The sequence below is a fragment of the Eretmochelys imbricata genome, chromosome 2 (genome assembly GCF_965152235.1).
Source record: "Eretmochelys imbricata isolate rEreImb1 chromosome 2, rEreImb1.hap1, whole genome shotgun sequence".
Taxonomy (NCBI): Eukaryota; Metazoa; Chordata; order Testudines; family Cheloniidae; genus Eretmochelys; species Eretmochelys imbricata.
In genome coordinates this window covers 159,636,288-159,663,779 of record NC_135573.1, presented here as the reverse complement: position 1 = coordinate 159,663,779, position 27,492 = coordinate 159,636,288, and the positions used below count along the sequence as shown (strand labels likewise).

The 27,492-nt window shown below is 39.7% G+C and overlaps 1 protein-coding gene across 5 annotated transcripts in view; it reads right to left on the bottom strand.

Annotated features, from left to right (window-relative positions):
* The window catches only part of MOCOS (molybdenum cofactor sulfurase), a 432,667-nt gene that overhangs the window by 182,166 nt on the left and 223,009 nt on the right, over nucleotides 1-27,492 (bottom strand). For all 5 annotated transcript variants that reach the window (XR_013345256.1, XM_077810912.1, XM_077810911.1 and 2 more), the window contains one exon: nucleotides 20,024-20,100. Coding sequence is in view for 4 of the 5 variants with exons in the window: in XM_077810912.1 (XP_077667038.1) it covers nucleotides 20,024-20,100 (77 nt within the window). In the remaining variant the exon portion in view is untranslated. The remainder of the gene's footprint in view (nucleotides 1-20,023; nucleotides 20,101-27,492) is intronic.

The window sequence follows — 27,492 nt, the reverse complement described above, 5'->3', positions numbered from 1 at the left end:
GTTGGGAGTGGGGGGGGGGAGGAAAGACAGCCAGTCCTTGCTTACAGACAGCCCCCCAACCTGAAGCAAATACTCACCAGCAACCACACACCACACAACAGAACCACTAACCCAGGAACCTATTCTTGCAACAAAGCCCGTTGCTAACTGTGTCCATGTATCTATTCAGGGGACACCATCATAGGGCCTAATCACATCAGCCACACTGTCAGAGGCTTGTTCACCTGCACACCCACCAATGTGATATATGCCATCATGTGCCAGCAATGCCCCTCTGCCACGTACATTGGTCAAACTGGACAGTCTCTACGTAAAAGAATAAATAGACACAAATCAGACGTCAAGAATTATAACATTCAAAAACCAGTCGGAGAACACTTCAGTCTCTCTGGTCACTCGATTACAGACCTAAAAGTGGCAATACTTCAACAAAAAAAACTTCAAAAAACAGACTCCAACAAGAGATTGCTCAATTGGAATTAATTTGCAAACTGGATACAATTAACTTAGGCTTGAATAGAGACCGGGAGTGGATGGGTCATTCCACAAAGTAAAACTATTTCCCCATGTTTATCCCCAGCCCCAGCCCCACTGTTCCTCAGACGTTCTTGTCAACTGCTGGAAATGGCCCACCTTGATTATCACTACAAAAGGTCCCCCCCACCTCGCCCCCCGCTCTCCTGCTGGTAATAGCTCACCTGAAGTGATCACTCTGGTTACAGTGTGTATGGTAACACCCACTGTTTCATGTTAGTATCTAGAAAATACTTCATGTTAGTATCTAGAAAAACTTTTCTATGTATATAAATCTCCCCACTGTATTTTCCACTGAATGCATCCGATGAAGTGAGCTGTAGCTCACGAAAGCTTATGCTCAAATAAATTTGTTAGTCTCTAAGGTGCCACAAGTCCTCCTTTTCTTTTTGCGAATTCAGACTAACATGGCTGCTACTCTGAAACCTGTCATGATGATCAAGACACTATTTAAGATCCATGGGTCCTACACATGCCTATCATAACTTGTGGTATACCTCATCCAGTGCAGTTAATGCCCCCAATAAAAGCTATGTGGGTGAAACCAGACAACCACTATGCTCTCAAATGAACTCACAAAAAATGATGAGACAAAAACACCATATCGCCTGAGAGTGTACATTTTTCACAACAAACACTCTATATCTGACGTCTTAGTCATCATTCTCAAATGAAACCTGAACAACACGTTCAAAAGAAGAACCTGGGAACTTAAATTCTTAACTTTTCTAGATACTAAACAGATAGGGACCGAACAGAGACACTGGATTTATGGCTTGTTACAAACAATCTTTAAACCACTTTACCAGCCCCTGCTCTTTCCCACCTGTGACTGGAGAGGTGTTAATGGGCCACTTCAACATGAATGGTCCCATGTGTTTACTACTTATGCTAAACTGTTCCACCTTGTATTTAGCAGTGACACTCTGAGTACAATTCCCAGACCTGAAGAAGAGCTCTGTGAAGCTCGAAAGCTTGTCACTGTGACCAACAGAAGCTTGTCCAATAAAAGATATTACCTTACCCACCTTGTCTTCTTTGGTGGTAGCCTTCAGGGGGAAAATCCTCCACTGGTGTCAGTGGAACTGTTGTCACCAGCTGAGATCTAACACCAAGGCTTGATTATCCATTGCCCTGCACCACAGGCATTCATTTACATAAGTGGAAAGTGGGTATAAAATGCTGCCAGATCAGAATGGTAGCATTACACACTCACTTTGTACTGGGGTAAAGGACTGCATATGATGCAAGTCATGAGAAAATTAGGTCCTCACATTTGAATGTCATTTCTCTTCCTCCTCCCAAGCTAAAGCCTTGTCTATATTTAGATGTTTTGCCAATATAGCTATACCATCAAAACTCTCCTACTGTAGACACAACTTATACTGGCAAAAGTGCTTCCGCTGGCACAGAATATTCCAGTTCAGCATGCAAAATAAGCTATAACACAAAAATACTTTTTGCTGGTGTAACTGCACTTACACTAGGGCTTCTGCCAGCATAACCATATTGTTAAAATGTCATCTCTTCACACCAATATAGTATGCCAGCAAAACTTGTAAGTGTAGAAACTGTTGTCCTTAAATCCTCACTGCTTTGGCTATTAGTAATACTCTACATTGCAGCCAGAGATCTGATTATGCTGGACCTTTTATTAAAGTTACTTTGTCCAGTCTGTCCCAACGACTGAATAATCTAAGAAGTCTCTTACATGTCTACCTCCTCTAATTACATCAAAGTAACCTTTATTCAATAGTATCTTACTGAAGAATTTTCAAGATTTGTGTTGCTGTACTTTGTCCAAGCTCAGTTCCATTTGATAGTGTTGAGGATATCATTGACATTGGCCTAATGGTTACAAAATATATAGATTTTTATGATTGTCTTAAAATCTTATGAGCCATAGCATGCCTGTAGAAAAGACAGTAAAGGTTCCATCTGCTTCTCAAATTTATGTTTTAAAATACAAACCAAGCAAGAATTTGAGCATCAAGGAATTTCAGTTAATACAGTGAAAAAATACTGAAACTACTAATTGAGTCAAAATAATAGTATTGATTGAAATTTCACTTCCAATTTGAGACAGCACAATGAAACAATCAGTACTAGCAGCAATCCAGTTACACTCAATAAATCATAGGGACTTTGTATTAAAGTTAGTTCAATAGAATATAATCCTTGGTTAGGTCCTCCACAAAACATGTAAAGCTGTTTTAGTTTAATACACCAATGCCACCAAAAATAAATATAGGATGTATTGGAAATGTACAACTGACTAATTGAAGGAAAAAACACAGAGTGAGACAGTAGGCCTATCTAAGTCCCTTTTGTACCATTCTGGGTGGGCAGAGGAGACTTCAAGCTGTCCCCAAAGGGTAACTGAGGATACCCCTGACATGAAGACATCCCCAAATGGAAAAGAACTGTCCTACCGCTTTGTGCTCTAGCAATCCCCACCTGCACAATGGCCCTTAAGGGGCCATTGCAAGGTGGCATAAGTAAGAGCAGCTCTGAAGCTCCACTTATTTGGGCAAGGGGCTGGAAATTACGCACAGGATTTGGTGGCAAAAAAGTATCACATCATCCTCTTTGGGTCCCCTTCAAGGTACACAGAACAGAGTTCTGGCACACTGGAGAACGTAGCCTATCGTCTGCATCAAAAGTGGTTCAGTGAATATTCATCTCAGAGAACAGTAACATTTTACTTAAATAAATACAATTACTTTAAAAACAAACCACTGCCACCGTAGATTTGTAACAGAAAAAGCTCATGTCTGTTACTATGACTCCATTAGTATTTTAAATCCAGACTTTAAAAGATAGGTATTATTTAATATATTTTACAAATTGAAATCAACAATAAGGAAGATATGCATGAAGAACACAATCAGGAGCCCATTTTCAGTCTCTTGGAACAGTAATCTAATCAAAATTGCAGAGAGTAAACTGAAAAGCAGAGTTATTATACCATTTTTAAAAAAAGGCTTAAAATTCATAAAAAATACTTAATCTCTTGACTTCCTTTGATGGTTTAAGTAGACCTAATGCCAAATTCAGTCCTGGAATAAGTGGACTCCTGTTAAGAGAATGTCAGGGTTTAGCCTACTGCAGGGAGAGACAGGACTATTCTGCTGATCCATGCTGGCTTCCGCAGAAAGCCAGACCAGACTGGGGTCACTAAGATAAAAGAGGGTTGACTATGTTGACATTAGTTTTTGTTTAATTTCCTAGCATTGTTATCCTTGCCACAGATCCACAGGTGGGAGTACTGGTGGGAACTACAATGTACATCAGCTCCAAGCGTTTTAATCTCTGCTGGCAGCAGTACTCCCACCAGTGTTGCAACGGGTGGAGATGCACTAGTGACAGCAAAACAGTGCAGACAAGACCTCTGAGATATAAGAGGAAACAAAGGGCCTTACTGAGAGAAACAAACAAACCAAGCTAAGGAGAAAGCTTAGGTTGATAGTTATATCTTGTTATTCTATTGAACAAGAAGAAACTCGAAAAATGGGGTAAGTACTGGATATTAAACCAGTTAGTGTGTTTGGTATGCTGACTCTTCTTATTCACCACATAAAAGACTATGGAGACTTAGTTTGGCTACTGTATCATTTTAGTATCTGTCCTGATCTCTTGAGGTGGGGTATTCCTTTAATCATTTTCTCCCTCTTTTTTTAAATTTTTTTTCCCCCACTCATATATACACCTCCAATTATGTTCAGATTCAAGATCAGAAATGCAACAAGAAAATTATTTTACCTTTGGTAATTATTTTATTTGATTATACCTATAATATTTCCTCTGAAGTAATAGTATTAATGCTTTCTGTATTCATGTAAAGACTCAAAACCCTTTTAGTTTTCTTTTTAAAGGGTCTTCCTTGTGGAAGTGAGAGAAATAGAGTCCTAATATTTAAACAGGGGATTGCTGGTTCATTTTTTAAAGACAGCCAGCAGATGTCTCTGCTAAACATGTTGTAGTTAATATGAGTAGTTATAAACTTCAGTAGGAGCCATGGGTCAATTTGCATCTTTTCACCTTAAAGTTAGGAAAAAATAAACTTTACAGATGATTTCTGAAGACTTTTATTTTAAAGTAGCCAACACAGTAACAATCAGTTGTTATTTATTTAATGTCTAATGACTTCTAGCTCATTAAATATTTCTTTTCCCTCCTAATATCTTGCAAAAGATATCTTATTAATTATTATTATTATTATGTGTGTTATCATAGCACCTAGTCATAGACCCCACTATGCTACCTAATATCACAAAAGGCTGAAATGATATGTTAGAATTCTTGACAGTAAAATAAATAAAATATTCATTCTTGAAAAAAACTAAACTCTGACTTTTGAGAGACACAACAGTCCCTTCTAGAATATGGCGTATTTGTTAACCATTCCTATTTCCAGAGAATATTATTTACTTAATATTCGCCTCCTTACCAAAAATCAGCATGTCAAACAATAAGCTTTTATTTTTATGATATTCTAAAACAGCACAGTACACTATAAAATAATTTTACCTGCAATGGATACCATTCCAGTGATCCTTAGATTTTATTTACATCTATAGGGCATTCCTCTTATTTGCAAACACAGCTTCTGAACAGTGAAACTACTATTAGTTTCTTTTAATTGGCACTTGCCTTTCACATATAGAGCGGTTTTCTGATTAATAGTGAAAAAAAAGTCTCATAAGGCACAGATCAGCTGGAAAGGCATCTGTTTAAAATATATACACAGTAATTAGAAGAGGACGTCAAACAGACGATTACATATTGCATGGGTATATGTCAAAGAGCATAAAGCAGTTGACTTAACCCCAGGGTTACTTCAAGAGGATTTACTATATCTAGTGTTTGTGATTAGCACCATATAATCTGGAGCTGCTGAACAAGTGGAGTTTTACACAATATGCAAATTTTATTTTGCTTTAATTAAGCCCTTCTGGATTTAGCATAAAATCTCTGCATTTCATCAAGAGCTGGAACAGCTGGATCCAGTTAGTTCAGGAATTAAAAATGTAAGAAATGAAATAAGGTAATCCTTGCTATGGTACCCAATATGCATTGGAATTAGAACACTGACATCTGCTAAAGGATGACTAAAGTGCACATATAAGATTCCACTGAGACGCATACTCTTATGAATGCCAAAAACCGATACATTCTCTAATCAAAGACTGCTCTTCTTTTTCATATATATTAACTCTGTTTCACCAGCCTGTCAAGATTAAGTCCCCAAGTGTGTTAGGTAAGGAAACAGATCATACAGCAGTCAAGAAAAAATATATCCATAAGGTAACATGTTTTTCTTTGTGTATTTTGTGTTTCTTTTGTTTTTTCCAGACATCATAATAATTAACTGAAAATGCAGAGCATTGTTTAACATTTTAATGGAATTTAATTTATGCATAATTTTTCATTTACCTTTCAATTAAGATTTATAGTTGTAACTTTATAAATATCCGATATAAATAGAAAATATTTGAATATCCCTTGACTGAGGTTTTAAGAATATGAGCACAACAGGGAAGTAAGTTCCTAGGCTAAAGATCACATGTAAACCAAGCCCTATATTTCAAAAATTAAAAATGAAAATATGTCTAGTCGTCAATTTGATTTTATGGTAATTTCACACATTCTCAGTTTAGATGGGGACCTCCAATAGACACTATTATAGGAACTTATCCCACAATCCTTATTCAAGTCCTCCTTTCACACAAGGAATTCCATAGGCTTTCATGACCTGACTGCCCAATGTCAAGCATTTTGCATGACACTTGCATTGGCAACTCTTTCATGCCTACCTGGCACCTGGGGGTGGGTAGGCCAGGAAAGAGATACACAGATACCCTTTGCCCTGGGGGAAGTTGCACCAAGCTAGGAGCCAGGGTTCTGGTAAATACATAGGTTCTGGTATTACCTCCTAACTGTTGTTAATATTTCTACACACTGCACAAGCCTTATTACAGACCAAGGTCTCCAATCTTTACCCCCAAGAGGCAGTAAACTATTATTTCCCTCATTTAATAAATATGGTAACAGGGATTTCATGATGCCACTTAAGGCAGAACTGGGAACAGAATCCACATCTGTAGTACAACTGAGCCAAGTCATCCATTCACTCACATAGGCTTTTCAGATGGAATATGTGTACTTTGCTATCCAGTCTGTGACTGCTGCTTTAAACTCTGGACCACACTCTGCTCCCAGAGAAAAGAACAGAGCCCTGGAACCTGTTATCTAACATGCCACTACTCTCTTACAAATAATTGTATAACCTACTTGCAAAGGGTTTGTGTCACGTCTCCCGCTAAGGACTGGTCAATAAGAATACAACTTATACATCTGCCAACAGTTACTCCTCAAGCTCAAGTGGCTGGGGTCTTTGCTCTTAAAGTACTGGATTCAAAGACTAAAGATAATCCATACAGGGAAAGGGACAATATGTAAACATGGAAATGTGAAATGAAAGTCTGTAGCACAATCCACATACACAACAGACCTGCTGCATTAAGGCTGGACCGCTCACCTCAATTCTGACATCCCCGGCTGGTGGTGAAATATACTGATATGCTTCACCATTGCAAAGCCACTAAATATTTGTTAAGATGACACTATAATTATATGTAAATTATTTGAAAATATAAAGACTACCATCAGCCCTGCCTCCCCTCCACTCCTCCACACCATTAACCTTGTCCCAGCGTTGTTGCTGGACCTTAACACCCTCCCCTCGTATGAGGGTTAAGGTGGTAGGGAAGAAGTGGTTGTCTCCTCTTTGTACCAAACATTAGAAGGCCCAGCCCAATTCCACACCTTCTGTAGGAGATGCCTTCTCCTAATCCACTCCCTGTTCTTGTTTATGGGGGAACAAGACCCCTATGGAATGAGTACCTGCACTGAGCACCTTCCAAGTTGCAACAAAACAAATCTTACACCTTAACCTATCCACTGGGTCACTAGGCTGCTGAGAGGAGGGTGAAAAAAACTTGCCCTGGCCAGACAAAAATGGCAGTGAGGGAAAAATTCCTTCCCAACCCCCAAAAGGCGACTAGCATGATGCCCACAGCAAGGCTCAAAAGGCCCACTTCTACTCTAATTCTATGGTGAGAGGGAGGAGGGGAAAAGCTTTTCTTCTCAGCACAGAATGGCACCCGAGGCAGGGGGGAGGGCTTATAAACCCTCGCCTTTGGTGAGCAGCAGCCAGTAGGCTTATACTGTACTTTCTGTCCAGCCAATCTTCCCTCCCTCCTGAAGCCCACAAGGAGGCTGAGGGCAAACAAGGAAGGAAGGAAAAAGGGGAGGGGCACAATCTTGAATGGAGCCACAGGGTTTTATTCCCCCTTGCTGGCCCAGATAAAGGCTCTCCAATTCCGAGGCTGCAGGAGGTTGGGATCATTTGTGCCTTTGAAAATCATCCCCACAGTCACCATGATATTATTATTACAATGGATGCTTATTTTCTTCTCTATCCCTATATCCCATATTTGCGATGGAACTTGCCTCCTGGTAACTGTTCAATGCTTTTACTGAGATCTAACTGTAATCCTTTTACATCTGAATTAGTAAGTGACAAAGTCCTATTCTGAATCTATTTAAATTCAAATCCATTTTGAGCTGGTGATTCTGTAATACTTTTCCACGTATAGAAAAGATTTGTATTAATTGTTTCCCTCTTTATGCTATTTTTGCATTTATCTTGCCATTTCAAAAGGAACTGCTGATGAGATCCCACATCTAATAAGGGACTGTCAGGTCGCATGAGTACAAAATTTGTCAAATTACTTTATTTTTCTTTAAACAATTCACCCCAAAGATCTGTAGAAGGGACTGCGCAAGAACAATAAAAGTAGCTTCTTTAACTCGTTCCATCCCATTCGTAGATCTCCAAGTGCATCACAAATACTAGGGTCCAGTTGTGGAACCCGTATTCACATAGACGAGCATTTTACCCTTTTGATAAATCTGTCTTAGGTACTTAGATGGCCCCAACCACCTTAGTATCTGAGCACCTAGAAATCTTTAATGTATTTATCCTCACAACACCTCTGTGAGATAGCCAACTGCTATTATCTCCATTTTACAGATGGGGAACTAAGACACACAGAGACTAAGTGAAATGCCCAAAGTCACACAGGAAGTGCATGAGAAGCAGATCTGAGTCTCAGGCTAGCACTAGTCCATACTTCCTCTCATAGTCCCAATGTTTTCATTGGGATGGCTCAAATAAGTGCTCACAAACATGAATAAGGAATCCCCAATGAGATCTTGTAATAAGTTTAGCATCACAGCATCCCTCTGAGGTAGACAAGACAAAAAGTTCACAGAGCTTAATTAATCTGTGTGAAGCAGGCTATACAGAATTATTAACCAAAAGAACTAGATTGTGCAACCCTTCTCCACTCATGTGAGAAAGTGCACACTAGTGTGAATACAGACTGCACAGTCTAATCCAAAAGAAACAGAATCATACACAACTGTATTCTAAAAAGATTCTTATGCTCAGTGACTTAGTACACCCCAAAAAAGTGTATTTATTTGGTTAAAACCATCACTGATTCTTCTGAATGAAGTACCATCCACTAGCAATTAATCACTGAACTTCATAACGGATTCTCCTGCCCCATTTCTCCAGTTCTACTCTATTGTAACCCCATTGAAATCATTGGGGCTACAAGGGCATAAAATGGCATAAAGAGTGGAGAATCAGACCCAGAGACTTAATTCTGCCTAGAGTGGAGTTACCATCTGACGAACATCTCAAGTCAAAGACAGTCAACAACTTCCTTGAGGGAACAGAACTATCGACATGCAGACAAGACAGATTTAATCTAACTAACTCATATGCAGAAAGATTATGCATCTGTATTCAAATCTCTTCTCCTCATTAGGTGTCGGGGAACTGTACCAGCATCTCCCACTCCCACATCCTGGGTAAGTTCCTTAACCATGAGCTAAAGGTTAAAAGAGAGGCTGTCCACCTGCTCCTGCCAGCTATTTTGCGAATCTATCCTTCCTTTGCTTTTGTCAAAATACTTGAAATTGAGAGGATAGTTTGACTTTGTCCATACAAAAACACTCAATTTCAACTTAAAATTTAGATGACTTTTCAATTTGCCCAAAAAATTAAAAATTTTGTTTCTGGTTGAACTTTCTTTTTTCTCTGGAAGTGCCAGCAAACAAAAACATCCATTATTTGCTCATCTCTCAGCTGCAGCTGGAGCCAATGGGAGCTGAGCTTGTATACATTAAGTGTCACATAACACTACGTACACTGAAAAACCAGATCCTAGGCACCTCAAACTGTGCACTTGAATTTAGTGGATACTATTGACCTTAACTTCCTTGTGCCTCAGCTTCCCATCTGTAAAATGGGGATAGTACCACCCCTACCCCTCACAGGGATTTTGTGAAGATAAATATATTACTGTTTGTGAAGTTCTCCGATATTATCGTGATGAGTATTATAGAAAAGAATTATTAATTTCCTCAGGGTCTGTCTTTATAGCAGGTTTCAACAGTGTCAAGTAAATTGGCCTAGGGCCAGGCACTGATTTAAATTTGGAGAGTGGTCAGTTTTGGATGAGCTATTACCAGCAGGAGAGTGAGTTTGTGTGTGTATGGGGGTGGGTTTTTGGAGGGGGGTGAGGGAGTGAGAGAACCTGGATTTGTGCAGGAAATGGCCTAACTTCATTATCATGCACATTGTGTAAAGAGTTGTCACTTTGGATGGGCTATCACCAGCAGGAGAGTGAATTTGTGTGGGGGGGTGGAGGGTGAGAAAACCTGGATTTGTGCTGGAAATGGCCTAACCTGAAGATTACTTTAGATAAGCTATTACCAGCAGGACAGTGGGGTGGGAGGAGGTATTGTTTCATATTCTCTGTGTATATATAAAGTCTGCTGCAGTTTCCACGGTATGCATCTGATGAAGTGAGCTGTAGCTCACGAAAGCTCATGCTCAGATAAATTGGTTAGTCTCTAAGGTGCCACAAGTACTCCTTTTTTTTTTTTTTAATGATAAAACAATATATTAAGTAGCTCCTCATTAAGTGAGCACCATTCATTCTGTGCATTGAATAAGGTAGGAATGCTGTGGGGAAAAAATAGTGTGTGATCCTGCAACTAAACACCGTGTCACAATACATACGCACAAGGTAAAGAAATTAAAGTTACAGAAGCAGCCTTAATTCTGGCATTTCCTAACTTTTGTGGGTTTGACCTTGCAATCTTAATAGTGTTCTTTAAATGTAGTGGGGTTTTTTTTTTGTGTGTAATACAATATATACAGATAAGATGTTCCTTACAGGTCACTCTAGGCTCAATTATTAGACAGGTGTAAAATGTATATGAGAGAAGACTGAAGCTCACTGTCTTTTCTCTTATTGCTGCTGTAACTGTAAATGGAATTTCAAACTTCTACCTAAAGTTATTTGTTAGTAAGATTAATCAGAAAGATGCTGACCTTTTCATTCATTTTTTTATTTACTTGAGGTATAACATAATTAAACAGAACAACAAAAAACCAGAAAACAAAACAATTATATATACTGATTTCTCCCACATTAATACATTTGTAATTTCTGTACCTACTTTCCGGGGAAGAACAGAAAGAATGTATCCTAATCATAATGACCAAATAATGAATTTTTAAATTATTGAAAATTATTTACATTGCTTTTTTTTCTAAATGGATAAAATGTAGGAAAAAAATATTTACTAGCTAATACCAAGCATGTGTTAAAATGATAAAAAAAAAATCTCTGAAAAAGAATTAAGTAAACACGCCCCCACACACTATGCTGCAATTTTAACAGGAAATACTCCTTCTTGCTAAATGTTATCTGAAAGTTGAGATCAGACAGATCAGATTCAAACAGTTTTTTGTTTTAAAACATATTCTTATTATCAATTCTACTGCCGGATTTACATTCCATTGGTTGTTTCCTTCTTAAACGTAAAGCATCACACTGTTACAATTCAAATCCAATCCATACGACATGAACCAGAGGTGCTTTTATTAATATTTGCACAAAAGGGAAAAATTAACAACACCACCACTTTGTTTCTATCCCAATCCATTTGAAGCCCAGAATGAGAATCTGTTTTTGTGTAAGATGAATACAAAGCAAATCATAGAATATCAGGGTTGGAAGGGACCTCAGGAGGTCATCTAGTCCAATCCCCTGCTCAAAGCAGGACCAATCCCCAACTAAATCATCCCAGCCAGGGCTTTGTCAAGCCTGGCCTTAAAAACTTCTAAGGAAGGGGATTCCACCACCTCCCTAGGTAACGCATTCCAGTGTTTCACCACCCTCCTAGTGAAAAAGTTTTTCCTAATATCCAACCTAAACCTCCCCAGCTGCAACTTGAGACCATTACTCCTTGTTCTGTCATCTGCTACCACTGAGAACAGTCTAGAGCCATCCTCTTTGGAACCCCCTTTCAGGTAGTTGAAAGCAGCTATCAAATCCACCCTCATTCTTCTCTTCCGCAGACTAATCAATCCCAGTTCCCTCAGCCTATCCTCATAAGTCATGTGTTCCAGTCCCCTAATCATTTTTGTTGCCCTCCGCTGGACGCTTTCCAATTTTTCCACATCCTTCTTGTAGTGTGGGGCCCAAAACTGGACACAATACTCCAGATGAGGCCTCACCAGTGTTGAATAGAGGGGAACGATCACGTCCCTCGATCTGCTGGCAATGCCCCACTTATACATCCCAAAATCCCATTTGCCTTCTTGGCAACAAGGGCACACTGTTGACTCATATCCAGCTTCTCGTCCACTGTCACCCCTAGGTCCTTTTCCGCAGAACTGCTGCCTAGCCATTCAGTCCCTAGTCTGTAGCAGTGCATTGGATTTTTCCGTCCTAAATGCAGGACTCTGCACTTGTCCTTGTTGAACCTCATCAGATTTCTTTTGGCCCAACCCTCAAATTTGTCTAGGTCCCTCTGTATCCAATCCCTACCCTCCAGCGTATCTACCTCTCCTCCCCAAATACTCTGGGGTCAACGGAAAACAGACAATTTATAAGCAATACACGTCTCACTGTACATCTCACCACAGAAAATTTTAGGACAATTCAAGTGTGCAAAATGTGCACCAAGTGGTTTAACACAAATCTGCAACCGTTTTTTTAATTAGGAAGTGTTTCTCAGCTAGCTCACGTTGTATAAGTGCAAATACTGATGACCTATTTTGCATTGATTGTGCAGGCATAAGTATATACGAAGTACAGTATATAGAAAGCAATGTGCCAAAGATTTGCCCACAGGTGACCCAGTGCACAGCAGTTCTGCAAAAGCATACAGATTGTTCTGCATTGTACACACCTCTATCCTTTGCCACCTCATCTCAGTAGGGGCCAAAAGGGGCATGTTAGGGATTAGGAATGGGCAGAGTCAAGGCTCAGAAAGTTCACCCTAACACTAACTATTGTAAGCAGGCATGCAGAAGACATTTTTGCACTGAATAATGCACGGCTGCTCCATACTACGGGTCATGCTCTACATATCACCACATCCTCCAATCACCTTTCAGGGCTGTGCATGGTTATAAATACTTGATCTGGTCTCTGCAGGATCAAGCCCTTAATGAAAAATATTCTGTTGCTTAGGCTATGTCTACACTTAGGGCGGTTGTAGAGTACCTATGCTGCACACCCTGTTAGCACAGGTATATATAGCAGTGTTAGGGTGACCATATTTTCACAAATGGAAAACGGGACACTGCATGGAGTGGCCTGAGGCCCTGCGCGAGCTCCCTCCCTCCTCCCACCTTCCCTGCTTCCTGCCCTCAGGGCTGGCCCAAGGCCCTCCTTTCTCCCCCGCGCGTGAGGTTGGCACAAGCCACCACCCCGCCGCCAACCTGCATGGGGCTGGCTTGAGCCCCCCTTCCACCTGCCCACCCATGGGACTAGCATGAGGCCCCCTGCCACACACCCAGGACTGGCCTGAAGCTTCCCTCTACCCCTTGCACGCGGGGCCAGCCCAAGACCCCCTGCCACCTGCCCATGTCGAGCTGGCCCAGCCTGAGCCACTCTCCTGAGCCCTCCCTCCTGCGCAGGGCTGGTGTTGTTGCTCGCCCTCCCTCCCCGCCACATTCCTCCACACCCCACTAAGGGTTGCACTCCATGTTTTTGCCAAAACTGTGCATTTGTCCAGTTTGCTCTTGCCAGCTGATGATCAAAATTAGAGTAATCTGAGACCACAAATGCTACTACAGGATCACATGAATTGTAGGCATAGTTTGGAGAAAACAGTGTACGCACTGGTTAAGGTGCTAGCTTGCATTCAACTTCCTCCTTCGCCACAGACTTGTGGGACCTTGAACAAGTCACTTAGTCTCTCTGTGCCTCAGTTCCCAATCGGTAAAATGGGGACATTATTATTAATCATGTTTATTATGATAGCACCTCAGGACCCATCAAGCATGGATCCCATTGTGATAGACATTATGTAAACAAAGAGTAGTAGACAGTTCCTGCCCCATAGAGCTTACAGAGGACAGGGAAAAGGGTAGAACACACAAGCAGAGTAAACAATGTGATGGCGGAAAACGTCATGTCAGTACCACAGTTTCTTTTTTTAATGGGTTTAGTCTGGAGGGAATCCCCTAAATGGGAAGAAGAAGGAGGGGAAAGGGGGTGAGGGGAACACAGCAGGGGAGGAAAATGAAGGAGGGGCAGATGAAACTGAGATGAAGGAGGAGGATTGGAGCAAACAGCCTATCAGCACAGGGCAGAGTAAGTTGCAGAATTTCAACAGGTTTGCCTGAAATATTCAGATCCCGGCTTTGGCTGCTCCTGGTCCTACTGGCTGGAGCTCTGAATGGCTGCTCTCTGCAGTTTTCCCCCAAGGATACCACCTGGATCTTAGTTTCCCAAAGTCAGGGAGTAGGGTCACCCCTGCCCAGGAGGGTGCAAGGGATGGGGGTGGCCCCGTCTGGGTCCCATTTTATCCCCTTCTCCTAGTGCAGCTGTATTTCCCTCGATGTGGTCAAGACAAAGACATTAAAATTGGGAGGCACTCAGATACTACTGTTACGGGGGCCACAGAAGAACCTTAGCTAGATTTGTCACACAGAAGAATTACTGCTTAATCTTGTGATGGAACATAATTAGGTACGGCTGGTCAAGAAACTGGGGGAAATTGTTAAGTCACTTTTGTTCCACACAGGTTTCAAAAAGCAATAATTTTTAGTTTATTTTAAAATTTTATGTGAACATTTTTATCACACTGTTTAGGTTTCTTAAATTTCATTTTTGAAATTTTTCCTCTCCTCCTCCACTCTCTCCCCCTTTATTTTTATTTTCCTCCCTTTTCCAAGTTGCCACTGAAAAGTAAGGAGTGGGGAAGGGGGAGGTGGAAAACCAAAACTGAAACATCCAAACAGACAATTCCCCCCTCCCCTAATTCATAGTTTTCCAATTTTTAAAGAATATTTAATACAAAACAAAACACTTCCTCAGTTTCACTTTAAAAAAATCACTAAAATTTCCAATTTCAAAAAAGGGTAAAAATAAAAAAGGTCGGCCCTATAGCAAGAGATATCAGTAGAAAAAATTAAAGTTCATCCTAATATTTAATTTTAAATCACACCATCTACAGTGTATTGCAAGAAAGAATTCTAAATTATTCTATGAAGTTATTTCAGTATATAGACATTGTTATATATAAAAATTATGGCAAACTTATCAAACCATTTTTAGACTCTTGAGAGTAAGCAATGTATAATTCTTCTGAAGGTGATAATGAACACCATAAGCTCATTAGAAGACCGTTTATTCACCCATATTGGCCAAGAACATGGTCAAAGGGGGTTTGAGCAAATACAATAATTCACCACACTCACCCCAGAGTAGTATAAATACATCTGATTTGCAGTTAAACATGGCTACCAATGAATGATAGGGAAAATAAAATTTGATGTATCCAAAATACCAGAGACAGATCTTTTCACACAGAAAGCTATCATTTCAAGCCTGTCCTTGTGAAGGAATTTATTCTTGCCTTGAAGCCTTAGTTTGTATTCTACAGAAAATTCATGACAAGAACTGACATACAAGCCAGACAAAGAAAATGCTTCCTCAAAATAAAATAAAATAAAATAAAAAAAATAAAAAAGTCCACCAATGACAAATGAATTAGTCCAAAATCGGAAGACAAAAGACACTGCAGAGAATTTAGACAAATCTACACACACACAAAGTCTTTTTTTGTGTGTGTATGGTCTTAGATTTTCATCACTCATACAGACCAGGAAGCAAATCAAAAGCGGGAACAAAAGGCCTCAAACTGTTCATTCATGCCTATATTTATCCTGTCATCACATTATTATCATGCATCTTATCCAGGACCAGGACTGGAGGGGAACAGTTTTTTCCTCAGCCTAGTACCCTCATTAGATTGATAAATTCTTCAGCTGAAATAGGTGCCAGAAGGAAGCGAAGATGAAAAAAGAAATGCATTGGGAGGGATGATGTTTTGCCTCCTTTCCTGTCAGGTCCCTGGTAATGTTTGTGCACTGTCAACCAAAGAAGTTTGCTCCTGAATTCCACAGAACTGCTCCTTTACCACAGAACATGTTTGTCTAGTGAATATACATACTATTAAAGCAGTTTATTCTATGGATAGATCAACAATATACCAAAGGCTCCATTTCTGAACTGTAGTCTGTATACGGAGAGCGTCCAAAATCTCCTTATTCATTTGGGTCTCAATCCTGCTCTCATTAACATCAATGAAAGCTCCACTATTGATTTCAAGAGGAGCAGGCCCTTGAGGAGCTATAGAAGTTGTGACTGAATAGAATGCGGCACACTCAGGAGAGGCGGTGGGGGGAGAAGGAAGCGAGGAGGGGGGAGCTTGGCTGCCAGTGGGTGTGGAGCACCCACTAATTTTTCCCCGTGGGTGCTCCAGCCCTGTATTACAAAATTTATACTATGCTTCTGGGTGACATCCCCAGAAAGTTTGGTATCAGCACTGCCTAGCCTGCTTGATGGATCATTAAGGACCATCAGCTATACAACTGGCCCATTGAGAGAAGACAAGGGATACACCTTATGACTCAGCAAGGGATGCAGGGGCATGCCTATGGACAGAACTCTAAGGCTTCCAAGCCATGTGCTGGGCAGCTTGTATTTGGGACAAAGGTAGCACAGGCTGTGTGGGAAAAGACTATAAAAGGCAGTTGCATCTTCTCCAGAATTGTCTTCAGTCCTGCTTCTTACCTCTGTAGTAACATTTCTACAACTGAACCTCTGAACAAAGGACCGAATGACCCATCCAAGCTGTGGATGTGTTCCAGAGGGACTTTCAAGCCAGCAAACTTACCAATACTGCTAGGAACCTGATACATGGATGTTGAAGTCTTTGTATGTATGTGACTGTTTTACCATTTAACATCTCTCTTCTTGTTCTTTCTTTTTTCTTTATAATAAACGTTTAGTTTTAGACACTAAAGGATTGGCTGGCAGCATGGTATTTCGGGTAAGATCCAAACCTATATTGACCTGGTAATGTGGCTGACCCTTTGGGGTCAGAAGAACATTTTGTATATGTGAGCAGAGTTTTTTAAATAAAACTTCTCACTGTACTGGACTTATGTGCTAACTGGGAGCCAAAGAACTGGAATGCAATAAAGGTGCCTGTGTGATTTCTTTTTTTGCTTTTTGATAACCAGTGTGAGGGATCAGAAGCACAGTTTGTGACTGGTTGGGGAGTTTAACTTCAGTGTTACCCCCAGGCTTGGAAGTATCTTTTCTCCCTTTTGCAGCCTGCCCTGACCTTGGCATTTCTAGTGGGGGCAGCCCCAGGCACTCCGGGTCACAGAAGACTCCTCACAAAATCCTTGGGACATCAGAAAGGAACACAGCCACTTTTCAAACACTGGGCCAAATCCTCAGGCACTGAACATCTGAAATCACTATGACAGCCAACAGGTATTACAAAAGCCCCACAGATGCTTAGTGCCTCTCTGGATTGGGGCCACTATTATGTCAGGTATGTGTTTGATGCATCTGTGCTTGAAAATAACAAATTGAAGAGTGAGCTGAAGAAAGTTGAGAGATGTAGGCCTGACACATCACCTATACCTACATTTGCGCCTGAAACTGATATGCCAAGAACACATTTCATAAGCACAATATATTCTATGTGCGTGCAAGTAAACAATGCAGTTAAGCCTCATCCTATATGTTGTCAATAAGGAACTCTCTGGCTTCATGTAATTTTATGTATCTTTCAGAAAAATCTCTGATTTAAATGCAAAATCTGGCATTAATGGTCATCTCATGGATTTGTGACACTGGGCCAGATAAGCACCAGCTGACGCAAGGAATAATATGTTACACATCCTGGAGTCAAGAAGACCCTTTGTGACTCTGGGAGACTCACTTTAACATGGAACTGTTGGTTCTAATACCCTTCATTCCAAAGGCTTCCACTAGGGAATGCAGCTTTGATTCCTGCCAAGGGCTTCGCAGGAGCTCATACAGAGAAGGTTTTGAGTGAGGACATCTCCTGGCAGCCTTGTTCATGCCCCTTTTGGGGTATGGTTGGCAGCCCTCCAGGATTGTCCAGGAGTGTCCAGGAATTAAAGATTAAACTTCAGTTGAAGATTATGTTATGTGATGAAACCTCCAGGATTACCAACCAAAATTGGCAACCCTACTTTGGGGGCTGTTTTGTTTCCTTAAAACTCCCAAATCTCCTGCACAAAGGAGGCTATCGCAATGTGGCCATTGTAACCTCCTCTCCAGTGGACCTTCTGCAGAGATTTAGACTAGTTTCTGGAGAACTTTTATTCCATAAACCAATGAGTAGCACTCACCCATATTCATCTTTTTATGTGATCCACCCAATGGGATATGGGGTAATAGTAATAAATATGGGTAAATATATGGATAACGTTTAATAAACCTCAGTAATTTTTCAGTGCCAATTACGAACAGAAGCTGAAAATACTTTTCATTTTACGTAACTGTGTCCTACTACCATGTAGGACAGTGGTTCTCAAAGCCGGTCCGCTGCTTGTTCAGGGAAAGCCCTTGGCACGCCGGACCGGTTTGTTTACCTGCCACATCCGCAGGTTCGGCTGATCACGGCTCCCAGTGGCCGCGGTTCGCCGCTCCAGGCCAATGGGGGCTGCGGGAAGCGGCGTGGGCCCAGGGACGTGCTGGACGCCCTTCCTGCAGCCCCCATTGGCCTGGAGCGGCAAACCGCAGCCAGTGGGAGCGGCGATCGGCTGAACCTGCGGACGCGGCAGGTAAACAAACTGGTCCGGTGCACCAGGGGCTCTCCCTGAATAAGTGGCGGACCGGCTTTGAGCACCACTGATGTAGGAGACAACACAACAGAAAGGAAATCACTTACCCAAATGTGAAAGGGGACTGCAAATTTCATGGAACGTGGTCTGCATCTCAAGGAATAGGAAGATTTTTTTTGAGGGAAGGGATTACTATTTTTTCCCCAATGGATGCATGTCACTACTTAGGTGGGCTACTATATCAGATTGTTATACTATACTACTATATCTGATTGTTATAACAATGCCATCTAATTATGCAGAGAGTCACATTTGAATTATAGAATATACATATTTATGAAAAAAATAAAAATGAGACAACACAGAAATTCACTCATAGGATTAATTTTAAATCATGTCAGCCGAGGATAGGAAGCCTTCTACAGAACTGAATTCATCAATATCTTTCAGATTCTTCTATGAATGATCTAAAAAGTGATTACTCATACTCAAATCCTTAAATTATTTCTACAGTGGCTTCACAGTCATGTATTTTTTTTCCTGAGATGTAGCTGCCCAGAAAAAAAAGGCTGAATAAGGAATGTAAAATGCAATCTATTTCAGAATGGTTTCCATTAAAAGACATCATGATAATGCAATATATACTGTTGTAAAAAGTAAAATTGCCTAGAAAGTTTACTGCCTGAAGGTAGCCAAACAGACAATGGAACACTATTTCTTATTTAACAAGAAGCTTTTGGAAATTCACTAAATTGTTTTTACTGGTTTCCCTATCATAAAATAGCTCTTCAGCACCAAGCCACATCATCAAGTTCGAATATGCAGTAGGAAAAATTACTGCTGCCAACTACTGCTGAATGAAGCCCAGCTAATTAATGCAAATATTTTTCTACTCAATCCTTCCGTATATCTGTGAATGTGATTCAGGTTACAAATGTGTCACCTGCTCAAAACTTTACACGTTTATTTAGAAGAATCCCATTGATGTTTTGTTTTTATTATAGATAGTGACAAAATGGCTTGGAAAAATCTGATATTTTAAAATTGAATACACCACTGACACGCACGATTCCAATCTCAAATGAGTAAACAACAGTCATAACTCTATCCAAGTGAATTAAGTTAGTGGTGTCAACAAGATCAGAATCAAGCCCTGTGTATTAATATGGAACTTCCTTCTTTGGTGTTAGAGTTATATGTGCGACTGACCTGTAAGTCTTTCCAAAGCATCAAATCCATGTTTCAGTGCAATGATATCAAGGAACGAAACAGTGCCATCTTCAAACCTGCAGAAAAGGAGAGGGGAACAAATGAGCCCAGTAAACCAATCACGTAGCTACTCTACATACATGATTTTAAATACATTTCATAACACTTATTAGAAATCTAGTGAAACTAATTCACAGAGAAACGAGTTCTTCCCATAGGGATTCATCTCCCACTCCTGTACGGTCAGAATATACTCTTTGGGCTAGATTTCCACATGGGCTGTACACCTCCACCAGGGGAACAATACTCTCCTGCATGACCTTGAGTCTGAGGGCATAGGGGTACAGAGCACTATGCAACTGCTGACTCCTCACCTTAACTAGCTAGTCAGGAAGGGCTGGGGAAAAGTTGGAGCTGTGCCTCTTCCCCTCCCCCACATACCAATCCAACTAATGCAAGTAATAAATTACTTCCCTTCCCCAAGGCAAGGAGGAAAAATAGTACCATAATTCCCACCCTGCACTGCTCCTGGAAATGGAAAATAAGTCCACTCTAATACCACTGTTCATTAGAAATGGTAAGAAGGTAGACTGGGACGTTCTGTTCACCCAGTCTCATAATGCTAGAACAAGGGGACATGAAATAAAATTGAAAGGTGACAAATACAAAACGGATAAAAGGAAACACTTTTTCAAACAACATGTAATTAGACAGTTGAATTCATTCCCCTAGAATGAAACTGAAGCCAAAATTTAGCAAGATTCAAAGAGTAATTGGATGTTTACATGGATAAAAAGAATATTCAGAATTATAATAATTAATGCTAATAGCAAAAGGATTGGAAGGGAGATAAAACCTTATGCTTCAGGGTTTAAACAGATCTCTGATTATTAGGGATTAGGACGGGTGCAGATTATCCCACATCAACCTGATCTGTTTTTTTTTTTTTTGTATCTTTCTCAGAAGCATTTGGTACTGGCCACTGACACAATACTGGACTAGATGGAGCATGAGTCTGACCCAGTATGGCAATTCCTGTGTAGCAAAGCATTATGCTGTGTCAGCACACATACACATGCACAAAAAATGCCCTAGAGAACAGATTTTGGCTTTTTAGATATGACACAATCGTTTTCAAAATATGGAAAAAAGATTTGTCATTGCCACAACTAAAGATAGAGTAAAAAAGGCACAGAAAGGTTAAACAAAAATCAATCTGATCCAAACTACATGTCCTTTTTAAACAAACAAACAAAAAACCCCACCCTTAATAAAATGGCATAATAGTTCTCACGCTACCTCTTGAAAAATTCAGGGGATTTTTCTCAATTATCTTTTTCACTAATCCACAATTATCAACTAATTCAAACAATATACATTACACCGTTAGCCCATACATATACATTAGATGTACTATACACCACATTAATAGGTATTAGGTGCATGATATTACTGTAACATTACATTACATTTTATATATGGAAGTTGGGAAGTTATGTTCATGTATTATGCTCTTCCCACAATTTTGTTCACCCATGTCAAGTATCTCACAACATTTTACAAAGCTGAAGTCAGACTAGAAAATAGGAAACTTGTCAAAGCAAGCTTTGTGAATACTTTGTACCAAGTACTGTTAGGGACTACTTTCAGGGTTCAGCAACACTTTGAATGAAGTATTCAAAACACAACATGAGAAAGTATAGGAAGATACCTTCATGGACAGTACCTGGAATGTTAGTATTCTAACAAAGGTACAGAACAACTACTTAAGGAACTGGTACACACTTGTGTGTTGGATTTTAGTGATGTGTAAAGAGTTTTGTAACCTATAAAACAAATACTACTGTATAAATACTGGTTTCAGAGTAACAGCCGTGTTAGTCTGTATTCGCAAAAAGAAAAGGAGTACTTGTGGCACCTTAGAGACTAACCAATTCATGCTCAAATAAATTGGTTAGTCGCTAAGGTGCCACAAGTACTCCTTTTCTTTTTGTATAAATACTGCTAGTTGTAAGGTGTGTAAGGTGAATACACTGTGAAAATTTGCTTCTCAGAAAGAGGATATGTAGGCCTCCTTTTCATATTGTTCTTCTTTGTCTTTAGACAATAAATTTGGCTAAATTTAGTTATTTAGTCTCTTGAACACTTTTAAGAATGAACCATGAGTGCAGTAAAACAATTGGCTGCGTCTTTTAATCAACAACTCTAATAGGAGAATCGAGTGAAGGAGAACATATAATACTTGAAAAAGAAGTTTACTTTCACATAAATGACTAATCTAAAGTTAGCAAGTACTGTCTTGATGGTGAAATGCTCAATTGAGTAAAATAATTGTGTGGATAAAAGAGGCCAGAGAATGGGGTAAATAATTACAGATCTAGTAGGAACAGATAAGTGGTGGACTGCCACAAGGGAGAATAGATTAATAGATTTTAAGGCTAGAAAGCTAGACTAATTAGGGCCCAAGCCTGCTTCCAGAGAAGGCAATGGAAAAACCTCTCTTGATTTCAATAGCAGCAGACACAACCCAATGCTATACATTAGTGACTAGTAACTAGAGATCAGTTTATGCACATTTGCAGGTGATATGAAATAAGAGAATGCACCAATGCCTCCAAGGGGCAAGAGTGAATCCAAAGGTGTAACACAGAGGCCAACTGATGCCAAAGCACAAAGCGTTCACTGTTCTTTACAAGCAACTTCTGTCCCAGACCGGATAAAATCACTACACCTAATACACTACTCTCATGGTATGTATCCATGAAGGATAGTATGTGAGGTCTATACGGAAAGCTTGTAATTCATCAATACACATAATCATCGTGAGATGTTTATATGGGAAATATTTAAGCGATAATGTATAGTGAAAACAATGCCTTTTGGGTTTTGGAGTAAAAGTGAGTCTCCAGGGAATCGCATGTCTCAGTGATGGCCCATTCAAGTGGGAGGGAATTGTCACCTCCCCCTGGTCAGCCAGTAGTATAAAGCCAGGTTCAGTTGTCTACTCTTGCCCCATCCCACAACAGTCAATGAAAAACCATCAAAGACAACTGCAAGCAATCAAAACCCTTGGAGGTAAAATGGAACTTTATAACAGATCACCCTATCTGTGAATTAAGATGAAAGACTGATTAAGTATATCACAGGGTGTAGAAAGATACTCTGCAGCCATTCACTGAGGAGACTCCTTGTTGAACAGCGTGTTTCATGAACATTTGTATATGGTTCCTGGGATGCCAGCCAGCTCTGCAACAGACTGAACTTTGTGGGGAAAACCTACTTTATTAGATAGGAAAGGTAACTATTAATAAGTGTAGGCCTTAATTCACGTTTTATGGTTTTCTTTTGTACTGTAACCATGTTTCCATCACTTGCTCTTGTTTCTAGTGGAATCTCTATTTTATTTTAAATAAACTTTCTTTGGACTTATTACAAAATGCTCACAAGTGCAGTGTGTTAGCAGTGGCAAAAGGGAAAATTGGTCAACTGGGGTACACTGTTCCTTTGGGAGCAAAGGATCAGGGATTTCTGTGAGTAGCCAGTGTTAGGGGCTGGATATCACACGGAAAATGCTCAAGGGGACTGGGTAACCTTTTGTTAATCTGCAAGGCAAAGACAGGTCTGGTGTAGCACAGAGGAGAGTGTTTGAGTGGCTGAAAGGCTGGTGGTGTTAGGGAGCTGACACCCAGGAAGTACAGGGAAGACTTCTCTCATTAGAGGCAGATGTAACAACATGGCTCAGTCCTGGGTGCCTCAAGAACCATCACAAAGGGCAATGGCAAAAAGGAGTGGCTTTCAAACTGAATGTAGGAAAGGATTAAAGATGTAGATAAGTTTGGGAAATGGCTTATTGAGTTAGGTCCCACATAGTCCCTGATGACAGGTTATAGAAAAGATCTGAGAGAGAGACTTGACAGAAATATACTATACTCAGCTCATTAGCTAGCCGCAGTTAGGAAAGCAAACAAACCTCTGGAACTGTGTCAATAAAGAAACAGAGCAGAAATGCTGGCACTGTACAGAACATCTGTGAGCAAAAATAACCTGGAGCCCTGCACAATTCAGAGCATGCTGGTACAGGAAGGATAATAAAATATTTCAAAAGGTAACAAAGAGGGCTACAGAAAAGATAAAAGGCCTCAGGAGTCAGAACTACAGTAAGAGGAGAGGTTAAGAAAATTAGGATTACATTCATGAGAAAATAAGCAATTAAGCAAGGAGATGATTGCAGTATATCAAATTCTTTATCAATATGAGATTGTGAAAGCCACAATACTATTTTAGAGAGCAAAAGATCCATTCAGTCAATGGATCTGAACTTAGGAGTCTCTTCTTTTTTAAAGCAAACAAGCCATCTTTTTTTTTTTTTTTTTAAGAATTGCTATAATGGTAGTATGATTAAGAAAATAGCATACACAAACTACATTGTCATGAACTATATTATTACTTATTATTTCCATTTGCATCTATTGTAGCCTCCATAACAAACACAGAAAATAACTAGTTTCAGAGTAGCAGCCTGTTAGTCTGTATTCGCAAAAAGAAAAGGAGTACTTGTGGCACCTTGGAGACTAACAAATTTATTTGAGCATAAGGTTTCGTGAGCTACAGCTCACTGCATCCGATGAAGTGAGCTGTAGCTCACGAAAGCTTATGCTCAAATAAATTTGTTAGTCTCTAAGGTGCGACAAGTACTCCTTTTCTTTTTAGAAAATAACTATAAATTTATAAATATCTGTCCATATAGTTGTGTCCCCCACCAGCACAGTCTCTGACCAGAAGAATAAATTTAAGGACCATTACATTTTCAGCTGATTGCAAATGGTTACCTAGTCACTACTGAGATGGACCCATTACAAATATGATATATTAGATTCAATTTCCAAAGAGAGGCAGGCTTCCAGATACATTTGTAGCTATAGCCTACTCTTTGCAAATGCCCATTTTGTATTTTATATGTTTATATCCTCCCCACCCAAAGTCTAGTTATGCTTTACTTTGTTTATCATTTTATACCCTTTGCTGAAGTCAGAACAATTCTTCCATTATTCCTAGAATTTGTATATTTACCTTTTCTTCAAGTGATTTTCATCCACACCTTCATTGTTTACTCAATCCCAATACATGCTATTTCGGACAATCATGTAATCTCCCCACTATTCAGTTTCTGAACTGAACACTACTTACAAACCCCTGTGCCCCTGGGAAATTTGTGGAATGCATATATAATTCTGTTTTTGTAATGAACGAAGCCTTAAATGCCTTGGCAATTTTAATTAGTATTAAGCTAAAGCATAGGGCTACAAGGGGTAGTTATCTATCTCTTGGGACATAGGGAGCGTTCTAACTGAATATTTAACAGCATTTTAGGTACAAGAGCAAAGAAACTCCTTGTATCACAATACATTTATTTCAATGGCTACTTTTATGTTTGATGTAATTGATGCTTCAAATAACTTGTTTCCCATTCAACCGTAGTTCTGCTAGAATAATGAGCTTAATCTGATCTTCATTTGAATGCTGATCCAACAGTCATTTCCTGAAGTATCAGAGAGTTCTCACAGCAGACAACATAGATGCATTTCAGACTACAAAGAACACCTCTTCAGAATCTCAACAACTCACTACAGACTAGCTCCCTTATCTACTCTTTACTACAACTGAGCCCACATAATTGCAGCCTGGATCAGCAGCTTAATGAGATGTTTAGAAAACCTATATCACCTTATATTAACCAGTTATCTGACTAACTGGTTAAAAATAACAAGGAGTCCGGTGGCACCTTAAAGACTAACAGATATATTTGAGCATAAGCTTTTGTGGGTAAAAACCTCACTTCTTCAGATACATAGAGTGAAAAGTTACAGATGCAGACATAAATGTACTGACACATGAAGAGAAGGGAGTTACCTCACAAGTGGAGAACCAGTGCTGACAGGGACAATTCGGTCAGGGTGGATGTAGTGCACTCCCAACAATAGATGAGGAGGTGTCAATTCCAGGAGAGGCAAAGCTGCTTCCGTAGAACTAAAATTCATTTTCAAATTTAACACCATTAATTTGGGCTTGAATAGGGACTGGGAATGGCTGGCTAATTACAGAAGCAGCTTTGCCTCTCTGGGAATTGACACCTCCTCATCTATTGTCCCAGAAGTCATGAAAGAACTGCCTGTGAAAGCAGTTATAGTAGAGGTTGGGGACTTGCAAATGAATGAGTTGTTTAAGCAGTTTACTTTATTACTCTGTCCCCTGTATATAATACCTTAACTATTTTGCAACCTACTTCTTTGACTTCTAGGACTAACTGAGGACTTTATTCTTCTATCGAAACAGCTTTAGAGTAAATTGTCATGTTAATGTATCTAGAGCCCGAGACAGGTGCAGGAAACAGATCTAAACACACAATTTTCTGTCACATATTTTAGAAGACAAATCGTTTAAGCATTAACCCAAAGGAAATTGAAGACACGTATATGTATATGTAAGCATCCGCAAAAGCATTCACTTGGTTGGCAGTCTGGAAAAATCCAGAGATTCAAGAAGCTGCTGGACTGTACTTGGTTTTCATCATCCAGTTTCATACTTTTATCTTCCCTTTGAAGGAAAATCCTGAGCAACTGGCCAGCACTCTCACACTACATTAATAATGCACATGGTCAAAAAATCCGGCTCTTTCTGTATGGTTTTGCAGAATCAATGCAAGAGAATGCAAATAGCAGAAATTTAATTATGGACCAAATTCAGCTCTCATTTATGAAAGTATGTATCTAAAATAACTCCATTTAGGTCAAACAAGCAGAAGTTGTCCCTTGTCTCTAAAGCAAGCAAAAGTGAATCTGAATATACAGAGAAAGCAGATATCTTGAATAAGCTGCTTTTTTTTTTCCTATAGTCCTTTCTCAGAATAGAACTGCACTTTGAAGTGAGATATTGCAGAAGTTCCTTTCATCTTTTCAATTCATTTATTTTCATCTAATTAAAAAAGCATAACAATATGGGAAATGACTGACATATATATTTAAAAGTAGCTCATTCATAGCTTATTTTCACCTTTTAGATCTGTTCTGTATTACCTATATTTGAAACAAAATACCTCGATAAAATGTTATTTGTTATGTTTTGTAGAAATACAACTCTTTTGTTTACTCTAAACTGCCATGTAGTGGAACTAACGTGGAGCTGAGGTCTTGAAATGCTGAAAGTATGACCTCAGAAACAAACTATTTTCAATCATATACAAGCTTTAATGTTTGTGGCAAATGCAATCTCTAAAATTATCAGGGGAATGGAATGTAATTGATTCACTGCTTATTCACAACAGTAACACCCACCATTGGCAAAATAAGCTATATTTTCTCTCTCTCTTTAATCTAAACATATAACTACTGACCACTTAAATGAATAGGGCCCAATTCTGTCTTTAGACAGGCCTACAAACTCCAGTTGTGCTGGGTTTCTGGGCCACCTTA